Here is a 19,320-nt window from a genome sequence, read left to right as displayed (position 1 = left end):
TGATGATGGTGAGTGGTCTTGGTTTCTGTTAGTAAGATTCTTACGTTTGCCTTTCACCATCTGGTAATCTCTGGAGTTAGTTGTTATAGTTGTCTCTGGTTGGAGCTTATTCCTCCCATGATTCTGTTAGCCTCCATCAGCAGACCTGGGAGACTAGCTCTCAGGCAAGCTCTCCTCTTGCAGTGAAGGTGCACAGATATCTGGCATTGGGACCTGCCTCCTGGCAGAAGATGAAGGCCTGAAACAGGGCATGTCCCAGAAACTGTTAACTTCTGTAGTCCATACTCTTACCTGAGCAGACTAGTCTCCAAAGGATCCAGAAACCAATATGGCTCCCCCAGGTGCTCCAGCAAAGCCCTCCCGGGCGGGGAGGACACCTATCCTCTGGCAGGGAAGGTGCCCGGATGTCTGGAGCCTGCAATGGGGTACACCTCAGAAGCTGCCCTCTCGGGACCTTGGGAGAGTCCTCCGACTCTGCCCCCAAGGTGACCCAGTGCTGGCGCTGACCAGAAGGGACTTGTGACCCTGGTCAGGCCAGGTTTTCTGCTTCTGTAATGCTGGTCCCGTGGGATTGGAATGGAACAGAAGTTGTGTTCCACTCACTGGTGGTCCTAAGATCTCGTGGAGAATCCTCTCGGGACCTTGGGGGTGTCTGCCTACTCTGGGCCCAAGGTGACCTCATGCTGACACCTACTGGAAGGGCTATATCAGAAGTTTTAAGCTGCCCAAATGATTAACAATGCAAACAAGATTGAATGTAGCTGTGAAGTACAATGCCTGCATTCACTCACTTAGGTTGTAGAAAATTTAGTGGGAAGAATGTATATTTTTAATATTTGATTGAAAGTAGGTCATAAAGCATTATAATAATCCATACACATAAAACTTCTCTAGAATATGTTCTTAAAAAATAGTTGTTTGTGGGTGTTAAGTGTCATAGGACGTTTTCTATTATTATTAACTTTTTTATGATTAACATGTATTTGTTTTTGTATTACGTTACTAGTCAAAATATCATTTTTTATTTTGAGAATTTACAATATTGGTTAGTCATATACATTCTATATATCAATTCATGTGTAAATGTATTATCTTTTTCATTTATTCTTTAATCTTTTTTTACAGTTCAGACTTTATTACCCTCCCAGTACACCCTCTCACTGTTCCATATCTCATATCTCCTCCCCAGCTCCCAGCTCCAAGACAATGTTCCCACTCCCCCAGTCTTCCCCACTCCCTGTGACCTCAAGTCTCTTGAGGATTAGGTGCATATTTTCTGGATGAGTCCAGACAGGGCAAGTTCTCTGTTGTATGTGTTGGGGGCCTCATATCAGCTGGTGTATGCTGCCTAGTTGGTGGCTCAGTATCTGAGAGATCCCGGGGATCCGTGTTAGTCTTGACTGCTGGTCTTCCTGTAGGGTTGCTGTCCTCTTCAGTTTCTTCCAGCTTTTCCCTAATTCAGCCACATGGGTAAGCAGCTTCTGTCCATTGGTTGGGTATAAGTATCTGCATCTGACTCTTACAGCTGTTTATTGGGCTTTGGGAGGGCAGTCATGCTAGGCCCTTGTTTGTAAGCACACCATAGTATCAGTAATAATGTTAGGTCTTGGGGTCTCCTCTTAAGCTGGATCCCAGTTTGGCCTGTCCTTTTCCTCAGGCTCTTCTCCATTTTTTCCCTGCAGTTCTTTCAGACAGGAACAGCTCTGGGTCAGAGTTTTTGTCTGTAGTATGGTAACCCCATCCCTCCACTTGATGCCCTGTCTTTCTACTGCAGGTGGACTCTACAAGTTTCCTCTCTCCACTGTAGGGCATTTCATCTAAGGTCCCTCCCTTTGAGTCCTGAGAGTCTCTCCCCTCCCAGGTCTCTGGTACATTCTAGAGGGTCCCTCTACCTCCTATCTCCTTAGGGTGCCTATTTCCATTCTTTCTGCTAGGCCTCAGGGTTTCAGTCCTGTTCCCCCACGTAATACCTGATCATGTTCCCCTCTTACCCTCCCTCCCTCCTTTCCCACCCAGGTTTTTCCCTCCCTCTCCCCTCCTATGGTTACTTCTCTTCCTTCCCAAGTGGAATTGAGGCATCTTCACTTGGGTCCTTTGGCTTGTTAACCTTCTTGAGTTCTGTGGATTGTATCCTGGGTATTATGGGTTTTTTTTTTTTTTTTTTTTTTTTTTTTTTTTTTTTGGCTAACACCGACTTACTAGTGAATACATACCATGCATGTTCTTTTGGATCTGAATTACCTCACTCAGGATATTTTCCAGTTCCATCCATTTGCCAGAAAAACCCATGATGCCTTTGTTCTTAATACAGGAGTGGTAATCTATTGTGTAAATGAACCACATTTTCTGTATCCATTCTTCTGTTGTGGGACATCTGGGTTCTTTCCAGCTTCTGCCTATCACAAATAAGGCTGCTATGAACTTAGTAGAACACATGCTCCTGTAGCATGGTGGGGTATCTTTTGGGTATATGCCCAAAAATGTATAGCTGGGTTTCCAGGTAGATCTATTTCCAATTTTCTGAGGAATCTCCCAATTGATTTCTAGAGTGGTTATACTAGTTTGCAATCCTACCAGCAACGGAGGAGTGTTCCATTCCTTTCTCCAGATCCTAACCAACATGTGCTGTCACCTGATATTTTGATCTTAGCTATTCTGATTAGTGTAAGATGGAATCTCATGGTCATTTTGATTTGCATTTTCCTGATTACTGAGGGCTTTGAACATTTCTTTAAGTGCTTCTCGGCCATTTGAGATTCCTCTGATGTGAATTCTCTGTTTAGTTCTATACCCATTTTTGGATTGGGTTGCTTTGTTTCTTGGTGCTTAGCTTCTTGCATTCTTTACATATTTTTATATTAGCATTCTATCAGATGTGGGGTTAGTGAAGATTTTTTTCCCAATCTGTAGGTTGCTGATTCGTCCTATTGGTTATGTCCTTTGCCTTACAGAAGCTTTCCAGTTTCATGATGTCCCATTTATCAATTCTTGATCTTAGAGCCTGAGCCATTGGAGTTCTGTTTAGAAAACTCCCCGCCCCCTGTGCCAATGAGTTCGAGGCTCTGTTCCACTTTCTCTTCTACTAGATTCAGTGTATCTGGTTATATGTCGAGGTCCTTGATCCACTTAGACTTGAGCTTTGTGCAAGGTGACAAGTATGAATCAATTTTCATTTTTCTACATACAGACAGCCAGTTACACCATCACAATTTATTGAAGATGCTTTCTTTTTTCCATTGTGTATTTTTGGCTTCTTTGTGAAAGATCAACTGTCCATAAGTATGTGGTTTCCTTTCTGTGTCAGGGACAAGGATATTCACTCTCCCCACATCTAGTTATTATAGTGCTCAAGGTTGTAGCTAGAGTAATTAGACAACAAAATGAAATCAAGTGGATACATATTGGCAGCGAAGAAGTCAAGGTATCACTGTTTGCAGATAATATGATAGTATACATAAGTGACCCCAAAATTTTCACCAGAGAACTCGTAAAGTTGATAAACAACTTCACCAAAGTGACTGGATATAAAAGCAACTCAAACAAATCAGTAGACTTCCTATTCTTAAAGGATAAACAGTCTGAGAAAGAAATTAGGGAAAGAACACCCTTTACAGTAGTCAAAAAATATAAAATATCTTGGTGTGACTCTAACCAAACAAGTGAAAGATTTGTGTGACAAGAGCTTCAAGTCTCCCAAGAAAGAAATTGAAGAAGATCTCAGAAATGGGGAAATCTCCCATGCTCATGGATTGGCAGAATTAACATAGTAAAATGGCCATCCTACCAAAGGCAATCTACCGATTCAAGAAAATTGCCATCAAAATCCCAACACAATTCTTCAAAGACATGGAAAAAGCAGTTCTCAAATTCATCTGGAAAAGCAAAAAACCCAGAATAGCAAAAATAATTCTTAACAATAAAAGAACTTCTAGGGGAATCACCATCCCTGAACCCAAGATATACTACAGAGCAATAGTGATAAAAAGTGCATGTGTTTGGTACAGAGGCAGATACATCGATCAATGGAATGTATTGTCTATTTTAAAAGTACGATTGTTTGGTGGCCTTACTCTTATCCCAGTATACTAACAGTATAGCCCAGAGTGGCCTCAAATTCATGATAGCCTACCTACTTCAGCCTTCCAAGTTCTGCTGTTACAGGTGTGGTGTTGCACACCTGGCTAAAAATGGTAAGGTCCTTGGTAGTTAAAGTGTCTAGTTCTTTTTTGTATAGTGTCTTTCATTGGGTATAGGACCCTTAAGGATGTCTATTATATATGAAAATGTCATTTATATGCACTTGAAAGTTGTATAATTGGACCTATCATAAGATGCTATTGGGGCCGGGTGGTGGTGGCGCACGCCTTTAATCCCAGCACTTGGGAGGCAGAGGCAGGTGGATTTCTGAGTTTGAGGCCAGCCTGGTCTACAGAGTAAGTTCCAGGACAGCCAGGGCTACACAGAGAAACCTGTCTCAAAAAACTAAATACATACATACATACATACATACATACATACATACATACATAAGATGCTATTGGGGAATTTCTTTCCTGTAATGTAATAATAGAAATGCTGTACTAGATTGTAGACTGAGCATTATAAGGGAAGGAAATGTGGAGTATTGAAAATAAAAAGACTAGCCTTGTGCAGGTTTTGTGTACTGGTATCTGCCGTCATATGTACATCAGTCCTTTTGTTTCTGGAAAACGCTGTTTCTTCAAGTCACCCATTTCCTCTACCTCTTAGTCTTTCTCCCACCTTTTCCACATAGATCCCTGAGCCTGAGGGGAGGGATTTGATGAAGACATGCCATTTAAGACTGAATGCTCCAAAGTCTCTCACTCTCTACACATCTTCCAGTTGTGGGTCTCTGTTTTAATTCCCATCCACTGTAAAAGGTTTGTTTGATTTGGGTTGAAAGAGGCAGTGATCTGTGTGTATAGACATATGTCATTAGGAGTCATTTATTGCTATGTTCTTCTGGCACAATAACGAGTGCAAGTCAGGCTGTTTTATAGCATTGAGATGGGGAAATGGACATAATGATCCATTTGCAATTGATACCTACTGGCAAAGGGACATTGGTTTTCTCCAATGTACTGTCACTGGGTATATCAGTCACACTCTACCATAGGTCCCATGTCTAGGACAAGTTGCCCAATACAAATGAACTCTGTGTGTGTGTACTGTTAGTTAGTTTAGTTTTAATTTGGCATTTTTTGTTTTATTAGTGTTTTTATTTTTGTAGAGTTTGTTTTCTTTTGATATTTTGAAAGAGAGAGAGAACATAAAGCTGGGTAGGTAGTGGAATGAAAGATATAGGAGGAGTTAGGAGAGAGGAAAACATTACAAAATATTGCATGAAAAAATAATTTTAAAATGCATGAGAAACCCAAATTAGCAAATCATCATCATAAGCAAAATAAGCAAAGAACAGTAACAGCAGCAACAAAAGTGGTGGACAGCTGCAAGCTGTTCCCCCCTTAAGTCAAGATTCTTATAGCAGGATTGTTGAAGGTGAATGGAAATAAAAGAAAACAAAGCTGTCCTCTGGAGAAGCAGGTTTGTTCCTTTAATCAGAACAACTGAAGGATTCCAGTCTCTGAGGAAGTGAAGACTGGGCAAGAGGTACTGTAGCTTCAGGGATTCATAAGATAGAAAAGGGAACTTTGAGGATGGAATATTCCATTCCAGGTCAGTTCCCTGCAGCCTCAAAGTAGTGGGTGCCAGTGGAGAATGGTTCATTGATCTTACTGAAACTTCCTGGATCCTCACAGTGCTCAAGCATTATTGTCAAGTCAACTTTTCTGTCTGGAGCTTCCTGGCTCACTTGAGTCTTTTAGGTCAGTAACCCTTTAAGGATAAAGCTAAGAATCTCCATTTTTACTACTTCTGCCCAACACTGTTAAAAATTTAACCAGAACAGTTAAACAAGAAAAAGTACAAATCAAGAAATAGGCATGGTGGCATATGCCCTAAGCACAACACCCAGGAAGAGCATGAGTTTATGGCTGTCCTAGGTCCATAGAGAGTTCCAGAAATTGATTGATTTTTTTCAAAAATTACATTCATGTGCTTACATGTATAATTAACACTTAGATCATCCAAAATATAAAGATGGTCTGTTTAACAGGCAAAGTTATCAAGTCACACCTTTTTTGTGTGAAAATGTGAGCCCACTCTTTTTTAAATTCATTTATTTATTGGTTTATGAGACTTCCTTTATCACTCTTTCTTCTTTTCTTCTGGTTGTATAAAAAGAATATGAATACACTTCCACAGTTCGAACTAATTTTGAACATTCTGACATAGTTGGCCAAGAGTACAGGTTCCACAGTCAACATCTGATTTTAGATTTGGTCTTTATTACTTAGTCAGGATTTTGACTGTCTTTGGACATGTTTGAGAGTGTGTTCTTCTAATATTGGAAATGGAGAAAATATAATTATATCCCTTTTTCTTGTGTCCTAATTTTAGTTCTAAGGACTAAATGAGTAATTTTTATGTGAAACACTTTGCTAAATGTCTGTTATGTAATAACCTTTAGAAGGATGCTATTGTTTTTATTTAAAACATTAATATATATCTGGCATATGCCAAGAAAATTGTAGTTAGAAGACTACAGTTAAAGATGTACTGTTATGCAAGTTCTAGAAGAAAATTAACAGAGTAAGGAGATAATAATAAACAGTAGAGGTCATTACCTGCAGTTTTTTATTTTAGTTGAGAATGTGCACATTTCTGGTGAAGGAATACTACTGGCCAAGGAACAGTTTGCTGTTCTGAGACAGTAATGTTTCTAATGAATGTAAGGAAGGAGAATGGCACCCTCTGAGGCAAGGAAATTACATCTTATCTTAGTGTAATGGAAACAAGTATTGTGTGTGGTGTGCAGACACACAGTGAAAGTACATGTGGCGGTCAGAGGTCGACTCCATTGCTCCACACCTTGTTTGTTTTGAGACACTCTCTCAGTAAAACTGGAGTCCACTGTCTTCACTTGGACCAACTGGCCAGGAGCTCTGGGCCCTCCTGGCCCCATCTCCTGTGCTGGAGCCTTAGCTATATGTTGCCGTACTTAGACCTTGCTTCTATATTGGTGCTAAGCTGCTACTTCAGGTCTTCATGTTTGCACAGCAAGCACTGTACCCACTGATTCTTCTCTCTAGTCTCCAAGGGTTTACTTAATTTTACTTACTTGTATGTGTATTTGTAAGCAGCTAAGGTTATATATGCATTTAATGTCATGACATTTTATTTTACAAAAGGGTACAAACTATATATTTTCCTCCTCCTCAAACTCAGGAAGAATATACTTCACCATTTTTCCCTTCCTACCCCTCCTACGCTATCTTCCCACGTTCCCACCTCATACCTCTCTCATATCCATGACTCACTTTTCTTTGATTATTATTGTTACGTGTGTGTGTGTGTGTGTCTGTCTGTCTGTCTGTCTGTCTGTGTCTGTGTGGTCACAAATATATAAATATAATCTATTAAGTTTCTCTTTGTTGTTTATATGTATATAATTTCAGGGCTGACCACTTTACATTGTATAACCAATTGGGGGTGGTCTTCCCTGGTGTAGGCTAAGTCTCCTCCTCTCTGCAGTCTTTAGTTTTTTTGTCTATGGGTAGGAATCTGTAAGATTTTTTTCCCCTGCTGCATTAGCATGTGTGCTCATAATGTCCTTGTTTAAGCACCCATATTGTGAGGTATTGGGTGAAGCTGCTCTGTTATTCTAGGAAACACAAACCCACAAGAAACTTCCTAGTCCTCTGACTTTTATAGTCATCCCCCTTCCTTGATGTTTCTGGCACCTCATGACAAGAGCTGTGTAGTAAATATATACTTTGGGCTTGGCTCCTTACAGTCTTTTGATCTCTGCATTGTATCCAGTTATGGTTTTCTGCCATGGTCTCCATTTGCTAAAGAGACACTTCTTTGATGAGAGGTGAGAGTTATCTGTGGGTGTAAGGATTGTTTTAGAATTTTGTTAGGAATTATGCTGGCCTAGTAAAGTATAAGTAATAGGCTCTCTTTTCAAATCCATAGGTAGTTGGCTAGGTTCCTAGTCCCAGGCATGATTTCCCTCCTGTGTAGTGGGTCTTGTTTCCAATTGGATAGCTTTGGTTATCACTACAATATGAGTACCACTGCTACACTTTTAGGGCTATTTGCCATGCTGGTCAGCTTATGCTTCATAGGTGTCCCAGATGGATAGAACTGTTGATATCATCCCTCCTTTGGCAACTTGTATACTACTCTGTTGTACTGTGGAAACTGAATTTCACAAGTATGCTGGAATAAATGCAAGTATTCATGTATTCATAGCCAGACAGCAACCTCATCTTCCTCAGTTACCATAAGCCACCAACTGGCTCTTGTTGAGTAGACTAGGCTGACTGACCAGGGAATGGCATGGATCTTTTTGTCTCCATTTCCCAAGTAGGGGCTGGGGATGGGAGAACATAAGCACACCCACCCCTTCATGCTATTTTTTATGTGGTTTCCAGAGGATTGAACTCATATCGCAGGCTTTTGTGACAAGTATGTTACTTTTGAGAATGTTTTCATAAGAGTAATCATAAGACTTACTAAGATTTGGTTTATGTTTTTAAAACATAACTTTTTAAAATATAGAACAGATCTAGAAGGACTGGGCAGATGTCTCAGTGACGAAGATCTCCTGAACAATCAGAAGGGCCTGGGTTCAGATCCTGACACATAAAAAGCTGAGTATAAGCCAGGCGTGGTGGCGCATGCCTTTAATCCCAGCACTCGGGAAGCAGAGACAGGCAGATTTCTGAGTTCGAGGCCAGCCTGGTCTACAGAGTGAGTTCCAGGACAGCCGGGGCTACACAGAGAAACTCTGTCTCGAAAAAACAAAAAAACAAACAAACAAACAAACAAACAAAGCTGAGTATGGCCACACATGTTTGTAACCCTAGTGCAAGTTGTAGGTTGAGGGGACATGGTGCAGAATCAGGAGGTTCACTGGGGCTTGCTTGCTTGACAGATTCTCATTGCCATGTTGGCCCACCTGTTCACACAGATGCATATAACACATACACACCCACATACATTGTACAAGCACAACACACAAAGGAATAGTCAGAGGGATCTAGTTAGAAACTGAGGTACTAGTTAAAGAGTTGTTTCAGTTATACAGATGTCACCTACAGACTGTAACTAGGAGATACTAGTGAGGGTTAGTGGGTGAATCTGGTATGGACTTAGGGTTGTGAAGAGAATGGATAGGTTTTGCTAATGAATGAGAAATTATGTTAAAAATGGTACAATTTACGGACATGGGGAGCCTAAGAGGGTTTTTTATTATTAATTTTTTAAAACCTACTTTAATAATGGTTCACAAAATTCTTTGAACTTCTTTCTAGTCCTTGCTTTAGCAAACCCATGAGAGGACATGTGATGTTTGGAGAGAGTATAAGTAGGACCCAACAGACACTGAAGGCATGCATACATAGCTAGCTGTGCAACACTTTGTTGGTTTCACATCCTAGCTGATCTTCCCTTTACTGAGAGAAGCATAGCAGAGAGCCTAAGAGTTTAATGGTCATCTTATTTTAGATTAGGAGGATAATGTAATGTCAAGAAGCAGCTGAAAGAGTCAGAGGCAAATATTTTTACCCAATCAATAGACAGAAGCTGCTGACCCCTGTGGTGGAAATAGAGGAAAAGCTGGCCCTGGAGGAGGGCCAGAAATCTCAACCTGGACTCTGAGATCTCTCAGATAGTTGAACACCAACCAGGCATCATACAGCAGCAGTTATCAGGTCCCCAACACATATACAGCAGAGGACTGCTGGGTCTTGGTTTAGTCAGAGAAAAGACTGGAGGTCCCAGGGAGTTTAAAGCTCTGGTGGGGTGGGGATTGGGGGCATCCTCATGGAGACAGGGGGCAGGGAGGAGGCATGGGATGTGGTATGGGGGTAGACCAGGAGAGGAATAAAATCTGGAGTTTAAAATAAATAAAAAGGAAACAAAAGAAGAAGCCTTATGATGAAAGATTTTGGGGAGGAGGAAATGATCTGTAGGGCAAAGGCTAGAAGAGACACAACAGAGTTGGTCTTGATGTTGGTTTCCTAACAAGGTCAGTTTGCAGATTGGTTAAGGTTGGTAAGATTTTTGCTGTATTCATAAGTTCAAGAGAGAGCAGAATTAAAGAAATAAAGGTGAAGAGGCTATACTTCCTGGTTCCATAGGGTACTAGCTTTAGGGGACAAGAAAAAGGGTTCTTTTGAGATGGTTTAAAGAAAAATTAAAGTGTGAAGAATCAGAGAAATGTAGATATAAGTCTAGGGGAAGGAATAAGATTTAGTGTACTTTTGGAAGTCTTAACCCTGACAGGAGCATGAGTTTAAATATAGTAGAGTGGAGAAAAGGCAAAGTGTGTAGGCACACAGACTGATAGGTAAATTGGTCATGGGAGTGTGTGGGACTTCTATATTATGATCTTCTATATAATTCCTAAGTTAAAGAAACATAGGCTTTAACTGAGAAATGGGAAACAATAACAAGTGTTTGAGATTTGAAGAGGGGTTCTAAAACGAATTTCTAGGAAGACAAGGGTGTGAATAAGCTAATGTATGTGTGCTTGGCTGCCTGGCATTTGTGCTTGAGGTATAGCATCCTAAAAAATGAAAGTAGTTGACATAGATTCTCCTATAGATACACTACTCTTCTGCAGCTATAGACACAGAAATAGATGTGAAGAGCTAGATGTAATGGGATTTTGCCATATAAAATGAATGAAAATAGAGGTAAAGGAAATAAGTACATGAAATAGCATGTTGCAGTGAGAGGACTTCTATCTAGGATGATGGGAAGGCAAACAAGTCAAATTCTACATTTCAACCAAACAAAAACTGTCTTCAGTGCTATACACTTTCACCTCTGGCATGTCTCTTCTGAGATGATTTACCTTTCTCTCCCCTTTCCCCTACTCTAGTCTAGATGCACACATACAAATCCAGCATCTGCTCAGATCACCAAACACTGCACTGCCTAATTACAGTCTTTCCTCTTTACCCTGATGAACACCTGTGTCATCTTCCCCTTAGGTTCCTATTGCACATTAAATGACTAACTGAACCCTTGTATGGTACTATAATTTTTTGTATATATTTTCCTTTCCCTTTGCATTACTATGCCCATATATCCTTAGTGTATCCTTAGCGTATCCTTAGCGTATAGTGCATTTTGTGCTCACCAAAGGTTTGATGAGTCATTGAAAATCTCAGTTAAAACAGATTCTTCAGTGTATTTTAAAGCAATTGTGAAAGCCATTATTGCCTAGGGATTACTTTTAGTTTATTTATACACACACACACACACACACACACACACATAGATATAATCTATTCTGTCTACTATTCTGTGGTAGTCCTGTATTGTTTTAAAATATCATCACTGCCATCATTTCATTGATTATTTTGCAGGAACATCTGTCTTTGAAGAAGTATGTTGTTGACATTGTGATTGAAAGTGCAGCTCCACCAGAGCCTGTAAAAGATGGAGAAGAACGGCAAAAGAATAAGAAAAAAGCTAAAAAGATAAAAGCACGGATGAACATCAGGTAACAGAAATGTCCTTAAATATAAAACAAAAGCTCTTAAGGATTGGACATTTAATTTAATGGAAGAAAAAAAAACATTTAAACTTGTTTGCTTCAAACGCTTTAGAAAAAACACCAATGAACCTAATTTATAGCCACTTTCTTTGATTGAGAAAGAAAACTGAGTATTGATCCAAAACCCTCCCTTTCACCTGCTCAAGGACTCTTCCTATAATTAGATACCGAGGCCATGCCAAACTTGTGCCTCTTTCAGCATACAATGCTACATTTAAATATTTGTAAACTAAGCTTATTTTTCTTTCCAACTATTGATTTTTAAATGAAGTATCAAAGAAAATCAATAGCAATCAACAAATAGAAGTTAGCTGGCTGTGGTGTCAAAGCCCATGACAGGGTTTAATTAATTTCATTGCCTGTCACAACAGGAAAAGTTCAAGAAATATCTTAAAATGGAAAGTGAGTTATCAGACCTGTAGTTTATCATCAGCCTCCAAAGTGACATCTGAGAGCAGACAACTGTGTAGTACATTACCTCACAAGCTTTAAATGTCACTTGATGACTGATGGATCTTGTTTGAGGACAGAAATACAGTTCTTTCTTAGTTGATACCTTTAGCATTGAGAGAAAGCATTACAAACCTTACCTTTGATCATGAGAGTCTCAACAGAAGAAGATGCTTATTAGTCCATAGAATTATTTATAAAATGTGTAACAAGAATAATGCTGACTGATATCGTTGTCTGTGGTTTCCATGTCCAGATTGTGGCCTGTCAAGGAATCCGTTTCATCTTAAAGCTCAGACATAACCACAGAGTGTTTTGTTTCTTTGAAAATGAATAGTTAGAAAACAAATAATGATGTTTCCTGATTTGACTTCATGAAAGAAAGAAGTGCCATATATTTCTTGTGTATAATAAATACTAGGGATGCTTTATTTTTGGTTTTTTTTAAATGGGTCCTTAATGTAATGACCAGAAAAGGCTTTCTTGAATTTAGTATTAGCAATCAGTGTATGTTTCTAGGCACATTTTCCTAATTTAGTTCAGGCTATTACTGGTTTGGTTTGAAGTTTCTGTTGAGAACTTCTGGCTTCTCACTCTTGAATGTTTCTTAGTTTGTTCTCTTCTCTATGCATACTCCCTGCTTAATCCTGATTTTATATGTCCTATACTTGCTGATTACAAATTTTACACCTTTAAGTGAAGTATAATGTGCCTAAAACAAACTGCTCTTTCATCTCCTGCTAACATCTGACTTCACTATGAGGAAAAAAGCATTCTGTTACCATTGCCCAGGTCAGATCCCTTTAAGTCACCGTTGATCTCCTACTTGACATAAACTACATATTCATCCTTATTTTAAATAATGTTGCTTGCTTTAAAATGTCTGCAGGCGCTCAAGCCAGACCAAATCTCAGCATGGGGAGGGGAGATAGACACTGGGGCTAGAGAGCTGACTTAGAGTTAAGAGCACTTAACTCCATTTGCAGGAGACCCAGCCTTCTGTAGCTCCAGTTCTACGGATGTCTCATGCCCTCTTGTGGCATCCTTTAGTACCAGGCATACACACAGTGCACATACATATATTTAGGCCGATGTTCATATATACAATAAAAAGTAAATCATTTTTTTATTTGTAGACCACCTATGTTGCCCTGCAGTTTCTTTGTCCTCTCTTTCTCTTTGCTTCCATTTCCTTTATGGCCGTTTTTCTTCCCTCTTCTCTACTTCATCTCCTTTTTCTTTTGCCCCTATTCTTCTGCCCTCCTCTCCCCTTTTCTCCTTCTACTTTTCTCTTCCTTATGATTTCCTTCCCCATCCATTTCCCAATGTATATATAACACAACAGGATGGGTCTTGTGCATGGCAAGTCAATACAACACTGAGTTGTCCACAGCAGCAGCAGCATGATAATTATGATATTGATAATGATGATGATTATGATATTGATGATGGTGATGATGATGACAACAGTGACACAGATAATGCAGTATTTCACTTTATGACTCTTGCTGGCTCTGAATAGCAGTTTTTCTGCCTCTCCTTTTCCGAGTGCTGGGATAATTAATAAGTGTGCCCTACCATACCCAACAATTTTGTATGTCCTTCCAATCATTTACCTTCTAAATTTGCCCTTGGCAATCACTTACATGCTTTCTGTAATTATGGACTGTTGGGTTTTTTGGTTGTTTTTGTTCTATAAATTCTTATATTCAGAATCATACTCTCTTGCTGCTGATACTTGCTAAGTACTTTTTCAAGATATATTAATATTTTGGGTCAATCAGTTTCCCTTTTATTGTTGAATATATGGATCATATAGGTAATATCAAAACCTTTGTTCATTTTTCCCTTAATAAACATTTGAGTTGAAATTTCATAGGTAGCAAGAGAACTAGCTCTGTAGACCAGGCTGGCCTTGAATTCACAGAGATCCACCTTCCTCTGTTCCATAATGTCTGAGATTAAGGGTATGCACCACCACAGCCCAGCTTGTATATCTTGGTTTTAACTTTTTGTTTTTCCTGTGGTTTTAAAGACAGTTCTATAAAACAATAGTATAAAGCTATATCAGTGAGCATAATACGTGTCATTTGCACAGATGGTTCACCATATCAACAGTATCCTTAGATTCTGCCAAATGCAAACAAAAAATATTTAGAAATAATATTTTTAGAAAGTAATTTAGAAAGAATGTCTGCATGACTTGGTCCATTGCTCATTAGCTGTGACAACATTGCTGAGAACAATATAAAGGGAAGAATTATTTTATATGACAGTTTCAGATGTTTCTATCCATAATTCCCACATATGTGTAAACACATAATACATTGCCATAGCTTACAGCCATACTCATGAGAGGTAAAGGAGCAGACACTATTGTTTTAACATTTGGTGATATGATATATAGAAAACAATGATGAAGAAGCAGTGCAGGGCAGCCTTTCCAAACTGGAATTACACGAAATCTAAGCACATTAAGCTTTCCAGTAGAAGACACATGTTTTCAGAAAGGATTTTAAAAACTGCATCATATCTTCCAGGGAGTCATTTCAGATATAAACTTTTAAATAGATTTAATGTAAAAGGCCTTCTGTATATTTTATACAATCCATTCCACAAAGATAGTAATATTGGTAATGTAATAGACTTCATGGTAAAAATGTCACGACAGATAGAGAATACCTTTGGTTTAATCCTAGAGAGAGGACGGCAGAGTCTGTACTTGTGAGTATGTGTCTTTGGAGATCAGAAATAAGTCTCCTGTGTTGCTCTTTACCTTCTACCTTGTTTGAGACAGGGTCTTTTGTTCACCACTGTGCATCTAGCTAGCTGGTCCACTAGAGTCCTGGACTTGTCCTGTCTGCACCTTGCGACTTGCTGAAGGAACACTGGGGTTACAGATTTATCAGACCTGGCTTCTCCTGGGATATTAGGGGTGAAACGCAGGTTTTTAACCTTTTGTGCCTCACACTTTACCAATCAATCCATAGCTCTAGCCCACATACAGCATTTAAATCAATAGGTTTCACTTTTATTTTCAGAAAAGAAAAAAGGAGAAATGAGTACATTAACTCAACATTAATACGTTGCTTTAGTGACACCTTTCTGCATGATGGCTATCACCTCCTGCTCTAGACTATCTGAAAACAGATAGTGACAAAGAACCAGCATGGATTTATATGAACCTTTGGTGTGTAATCAGTGTAAACAGTCAAACAAAACGTTAAGGGCCAGGTCAGCTTATTTCCATAGTCTTTTATCTTTGAAATTAAATGAAAATTATTTGCCTATACTTTACTTTAGACTATGTATTTCTTGTGGTACATAGAAATTTCTCCATATCAACTACTTTGTCGGAATCATATGGCCTTTTAAATTTACTACAAATTTATTTTTACATTTCTATAATTCTTTAATCAACCAAGCCTATAAACTCAGTAGTATTCTTACTGAGTGAGATCTATATCTTATGAGCAAGTGTACATTTTCCATCTCTCAGGATAGCATTTATATAATTTAAGGGAAAGTTTGTCACATTAACAGTATGATACATTACTGGGAATGGAAAAACTAGAATAACCTTTTGTATCATTATATAAATGGCTGTAAAATAACTAATAAAGATGAAATCTTTTTTTCTTTAGGGCAAAAGAATATGAGAATTTAGTGGAAACCAAAAATTCTGGCTCTGAGTCACCTTATAAAGCAAAGTGAGTATTTTATACCATATTTTAGTTTGTTTCTCCTTGGCTTCTGCCTTTAAAAGAACTTTGTCTGGATTATCGTACCGTTACTTAGCAAATTGGAATTCCCTTTTGGCTTCTTAGTATTGTTAATTAAGAATTTAGGAATGGCCTCAAACAGAAGCTTGAGGACAATCTTATTAGAATTTAAGAAAAAGCACAATTTAGAAAGAGCAGGAATAATGCGGTGTCAGCTCTCTGATTATGGTGGAACAGTATTGAAAGATCACAGATGCTTGCTGATAAAGTAAGGAGATTAAATAACACACAGGTTAGCTATGAAGTCTGAGGAAAAATTTTAAATCTTTTTGAAATGAACAGAAACATAAACAGTCTAATCAGAATCTATGGGTGCAGTGAAAATACCTAGAAGGAAATTAACAGCATTCCATGTACATGCAAGAAAAGGTCTGAAGTGAATTATCTGTACTCCTTCCTTCAGACACTATAAAGAAAGAGTGAGCTTAAACAGAAGAAAATAAACTCTTGAAATTGGAAGAAATCTAATTTTCAATGAAAATTAAAATAGATGCCGAGTGGAGGGAGGGAGAAAAACTGTAAGCTAATACTTTGGAAACATGAAATTGTGATATGTCTCCTGGCGCCATTGTAAAAGTAACTTTTATTCTCCTGATGTGTGTTGTAAATATTTAATCTCTGACTTAGTTTGTCAAATTTTTCTGATTCATCACTTTGTCTGCCCCTCAAGTAGATGTGATTTTTGGGATTAAAGGTGTGTGGCATGTCTGCGTTCCAGCCAGACAACACTGACCTAGAAGGATTTTGGATGTGATGAGAACAGTCATGTTGCTGGATAAAAATTCCTCTCATGTGTTCAGTAGATCCAAGTACCTATGCTGCACCCACTGATGCCTTTTGATGTTCTGATACTTGGAGACTGATAGAGTAAACAGTACACCCTGGAAGCCAGAAATGTATTAGTGAGTAAGGTGGAGGAAGATAATAGACTGTTAGAGTGCCAGTCACTGATGTTACTGTCTCTGTAGAGTAGGGTGACAAGAGCTGTAGAGCTGTTTGGAATGTGGGTGATGGTGGGAAGGTGCTTAGATTTCAGAAATACGAGCATAATTTCAAAACAGAAAATATCAGCAATAGAAACTGAGGGACAGAAAGGCTGTTCCAGTGCTTGCAGCTGACCCAGCTGCAGAAGGTAGAGACTGAGACAAAGGCATCAAACCGAGAGTGTCAAAAATGCACATTATAATTTAGCTAAGAACTAACAATCTTATTTGAAAACAAATTGAACCCAAAAGTTTAGTGAGCAGAATGAGGAAAGAGCGATCTTCAGGACACATAGTGACAGAAGTGGCATGCCATTGGCAGGGCAAAGAGAAGTGTGAGTGGTACCATGAAAACAACACTCACCTCACTAAGTAGATATGCTGTTTAAAAACATAGATGTTCTGATGTCTGTATCACAAAATTACTGAAATTGAAATAATGTAATTTTCCAAACAGAAAAACTGAGGACTGTATAGGTTGGCTGCTGAGTCCTACAGTATCTTTAAAGATGAACTAGCACCATTACTTCTCAGACTATTCCATAAAATAGAGAAGGAACAATTCCAGACTCACTCTGTAAAGACAATATTGCATTTGATAAAGACATGAAAGTAAAAATAAGATTCTGTAGGGCAGACCTGTAGCCAGCTTGTCCTGGATGGGAAAAACAAAACACATTCTCTCTAAAGTCAGCATCCACTGTCACTTCTCTTTTGAAACGGGGAAAAGGGGGGAGGAGAAAAGAAAGAAGAAACCATAGCCATAGAAATAAGGCATGCAAAAGAAGTGAGATGGTTAAAAATAAATATAAGTCACATTTCCCTAATTGCAAATGATACAATCTTATCATTAAAAACTCTACCAGAAGACTCATAGATTTGCTAAACACTTTCAGGAAAGTAACAGAATGCAAAATCAGCACACAGATTGAAAGCTTTTCTGTATACCCACACCTTACCCACACAGTAACCCTTTTAAAAGCCAGTTATTAAAGACTTAAACAGAGAAGACTATAAGGCACTGAAAAAAGAAATTGAATACAGAGACCTCTCATGTTCATGGTTTGACAGACTGTAATTAAAATATCTATGTACTAAATCAGTAAACAGGTTTAACGCAACCTTAATTAAAATACAACTGAAGTAGAACATACATCTTAAATTTCATATGGAAACAATGAAGATCTTGAATAGCTAAATAAATCCTGAACTATAGGCACTGTTGAGTGTATGCCAACACCTGACTTCAAACTGTTAGAGTTACATTAAGAAAATTAGCATGGTACTAGAATAAAAACATGTACACTGATGAATAGTGTAGTTGATCCAAAAGTAAGCCTAAACAGCTATTTATTCTTCATTAAGGAACCTAAATAAGACATAGGCAAGACAGGCTGTTTAGCTCATGGTGCTAGGAAAACTGGTTATCGAAATGTAAAAGACTGGATAAAGATTGCTATCCTTCACACAATACAAAAATCAATTAAAAGTGTGCAGAGGGGAACCAAAAAACAAAACCTACTTTAATACAATGACAGACAACCAGAATAAAACATTGGAGAACATCTCTAGTTATTAGGTATAGATAATGCCTGTCTAAATAGAATTTTACTATTTTAGGTAAAAAGATCAAGAATTGACAAATGAGATTGCTTAAAATTAAAAAAAGAAAAACTTTCCATAGCAAAGGAAACAATGAAGATAGTCAATAATAAAAAAGAAATTCTTTATCAGCATTTATGGGATAGGATTTATTTCTAGAAGACCAAATAATCCAATCAACAAAACAGACATGGAACGGAACAAATGCTTTTCACATAGAAGAGACTAACTGACCGATAAATACATACATACTTTACTGTATTTTTACCCATTACATATAAGCAAATCAAAACTATGCTGACTCTTCTTTTCCTGTTGAAATGGCTCCCACTAAGAAAGTAAAAGCATATGTAGGAAAAAGAAACACTTATTCACTGCCTGTAGGAAGTAGTTTAACCCAGCTAACATGGAAATCATTATGAAAGCTTCTCAAAGAACTAAAGATAGACCTCGGACATGATTCCCTCATACCAGTTCTGGGGATGTGGGTCAGACAATCACAGCCACATTTACTGTGGAGATTGCTCTGTACTCATAGTCATCAGGGCACAGTTTGACACAGCCATGCTTGGGATCAGCTTAGCCTCTCATCAACTGACATCATTTAAAATGGGATATAAGCAAAGTGGAGTTTTACTCAACTGTGGACTAAATAATGGTGCTGTGGGTAAAGTAATGAAACTACAGCTCTTAGTTTCAAGTAAAACACCCATGGAAGGAGTTACAGAGACAAAGTTTGGAGCTGTGAGGAAAGGATGGACCATCTAGAGACTGCCATATCCAGGGATCCATCCCATAATCAGCTTCCAAACGCTGACACCATTGCATACACTAGCAGATTTTGCTG

General features: G+C 38.5%; 1 protein-coding gene across 2 annotated transcripts in view; it reads left to right on the top strand.

Annotated features, from left to right (window-relative positions):
* Scaper (S-phase cyclin A associated protein in the ER) overlaps positions 1 to 19,320 on the top strand; it is a 343,420-nt gene that overhangs the window by 138,666 nt on the left and 185,434 nt on the right. For both annotated transcript variants that reach the window (XM_021171564.2, XM_029481364.1), the window contains exons 22-23: positions 11,466 to 11,602; positions 15,751 to 15,816. In XM_021171564.2, the coding sequence (XP_021027223.1) occupies positions 11,466 to 11,602; positions 15,751 to 15,816 (203 nt within the window). The remainder of the gene's footprint in view (positions 1 to 11,465; positions 11,603 to 15,750; positions 15,817 to 19,320) is intronic.

Source organism: Mus caroli, chromosome 9 (assembly GCF_900094665.2).
Source record: "Mus caroli chromosome 9, CAROLI_EIJ_v1.1, whole genome shotgun sequence".
Taxonomy (NCBI): domain Eukaryota; kingdom Metazoa; phylum Chordata; class Mammalia; order Rodentia; family Muridae; genus Mus; species Mus caroli.
Note: the sequence above shows the minus strand (reverse complement) of the source record. Positions and strands in the feature narration are given on the sequence as shown.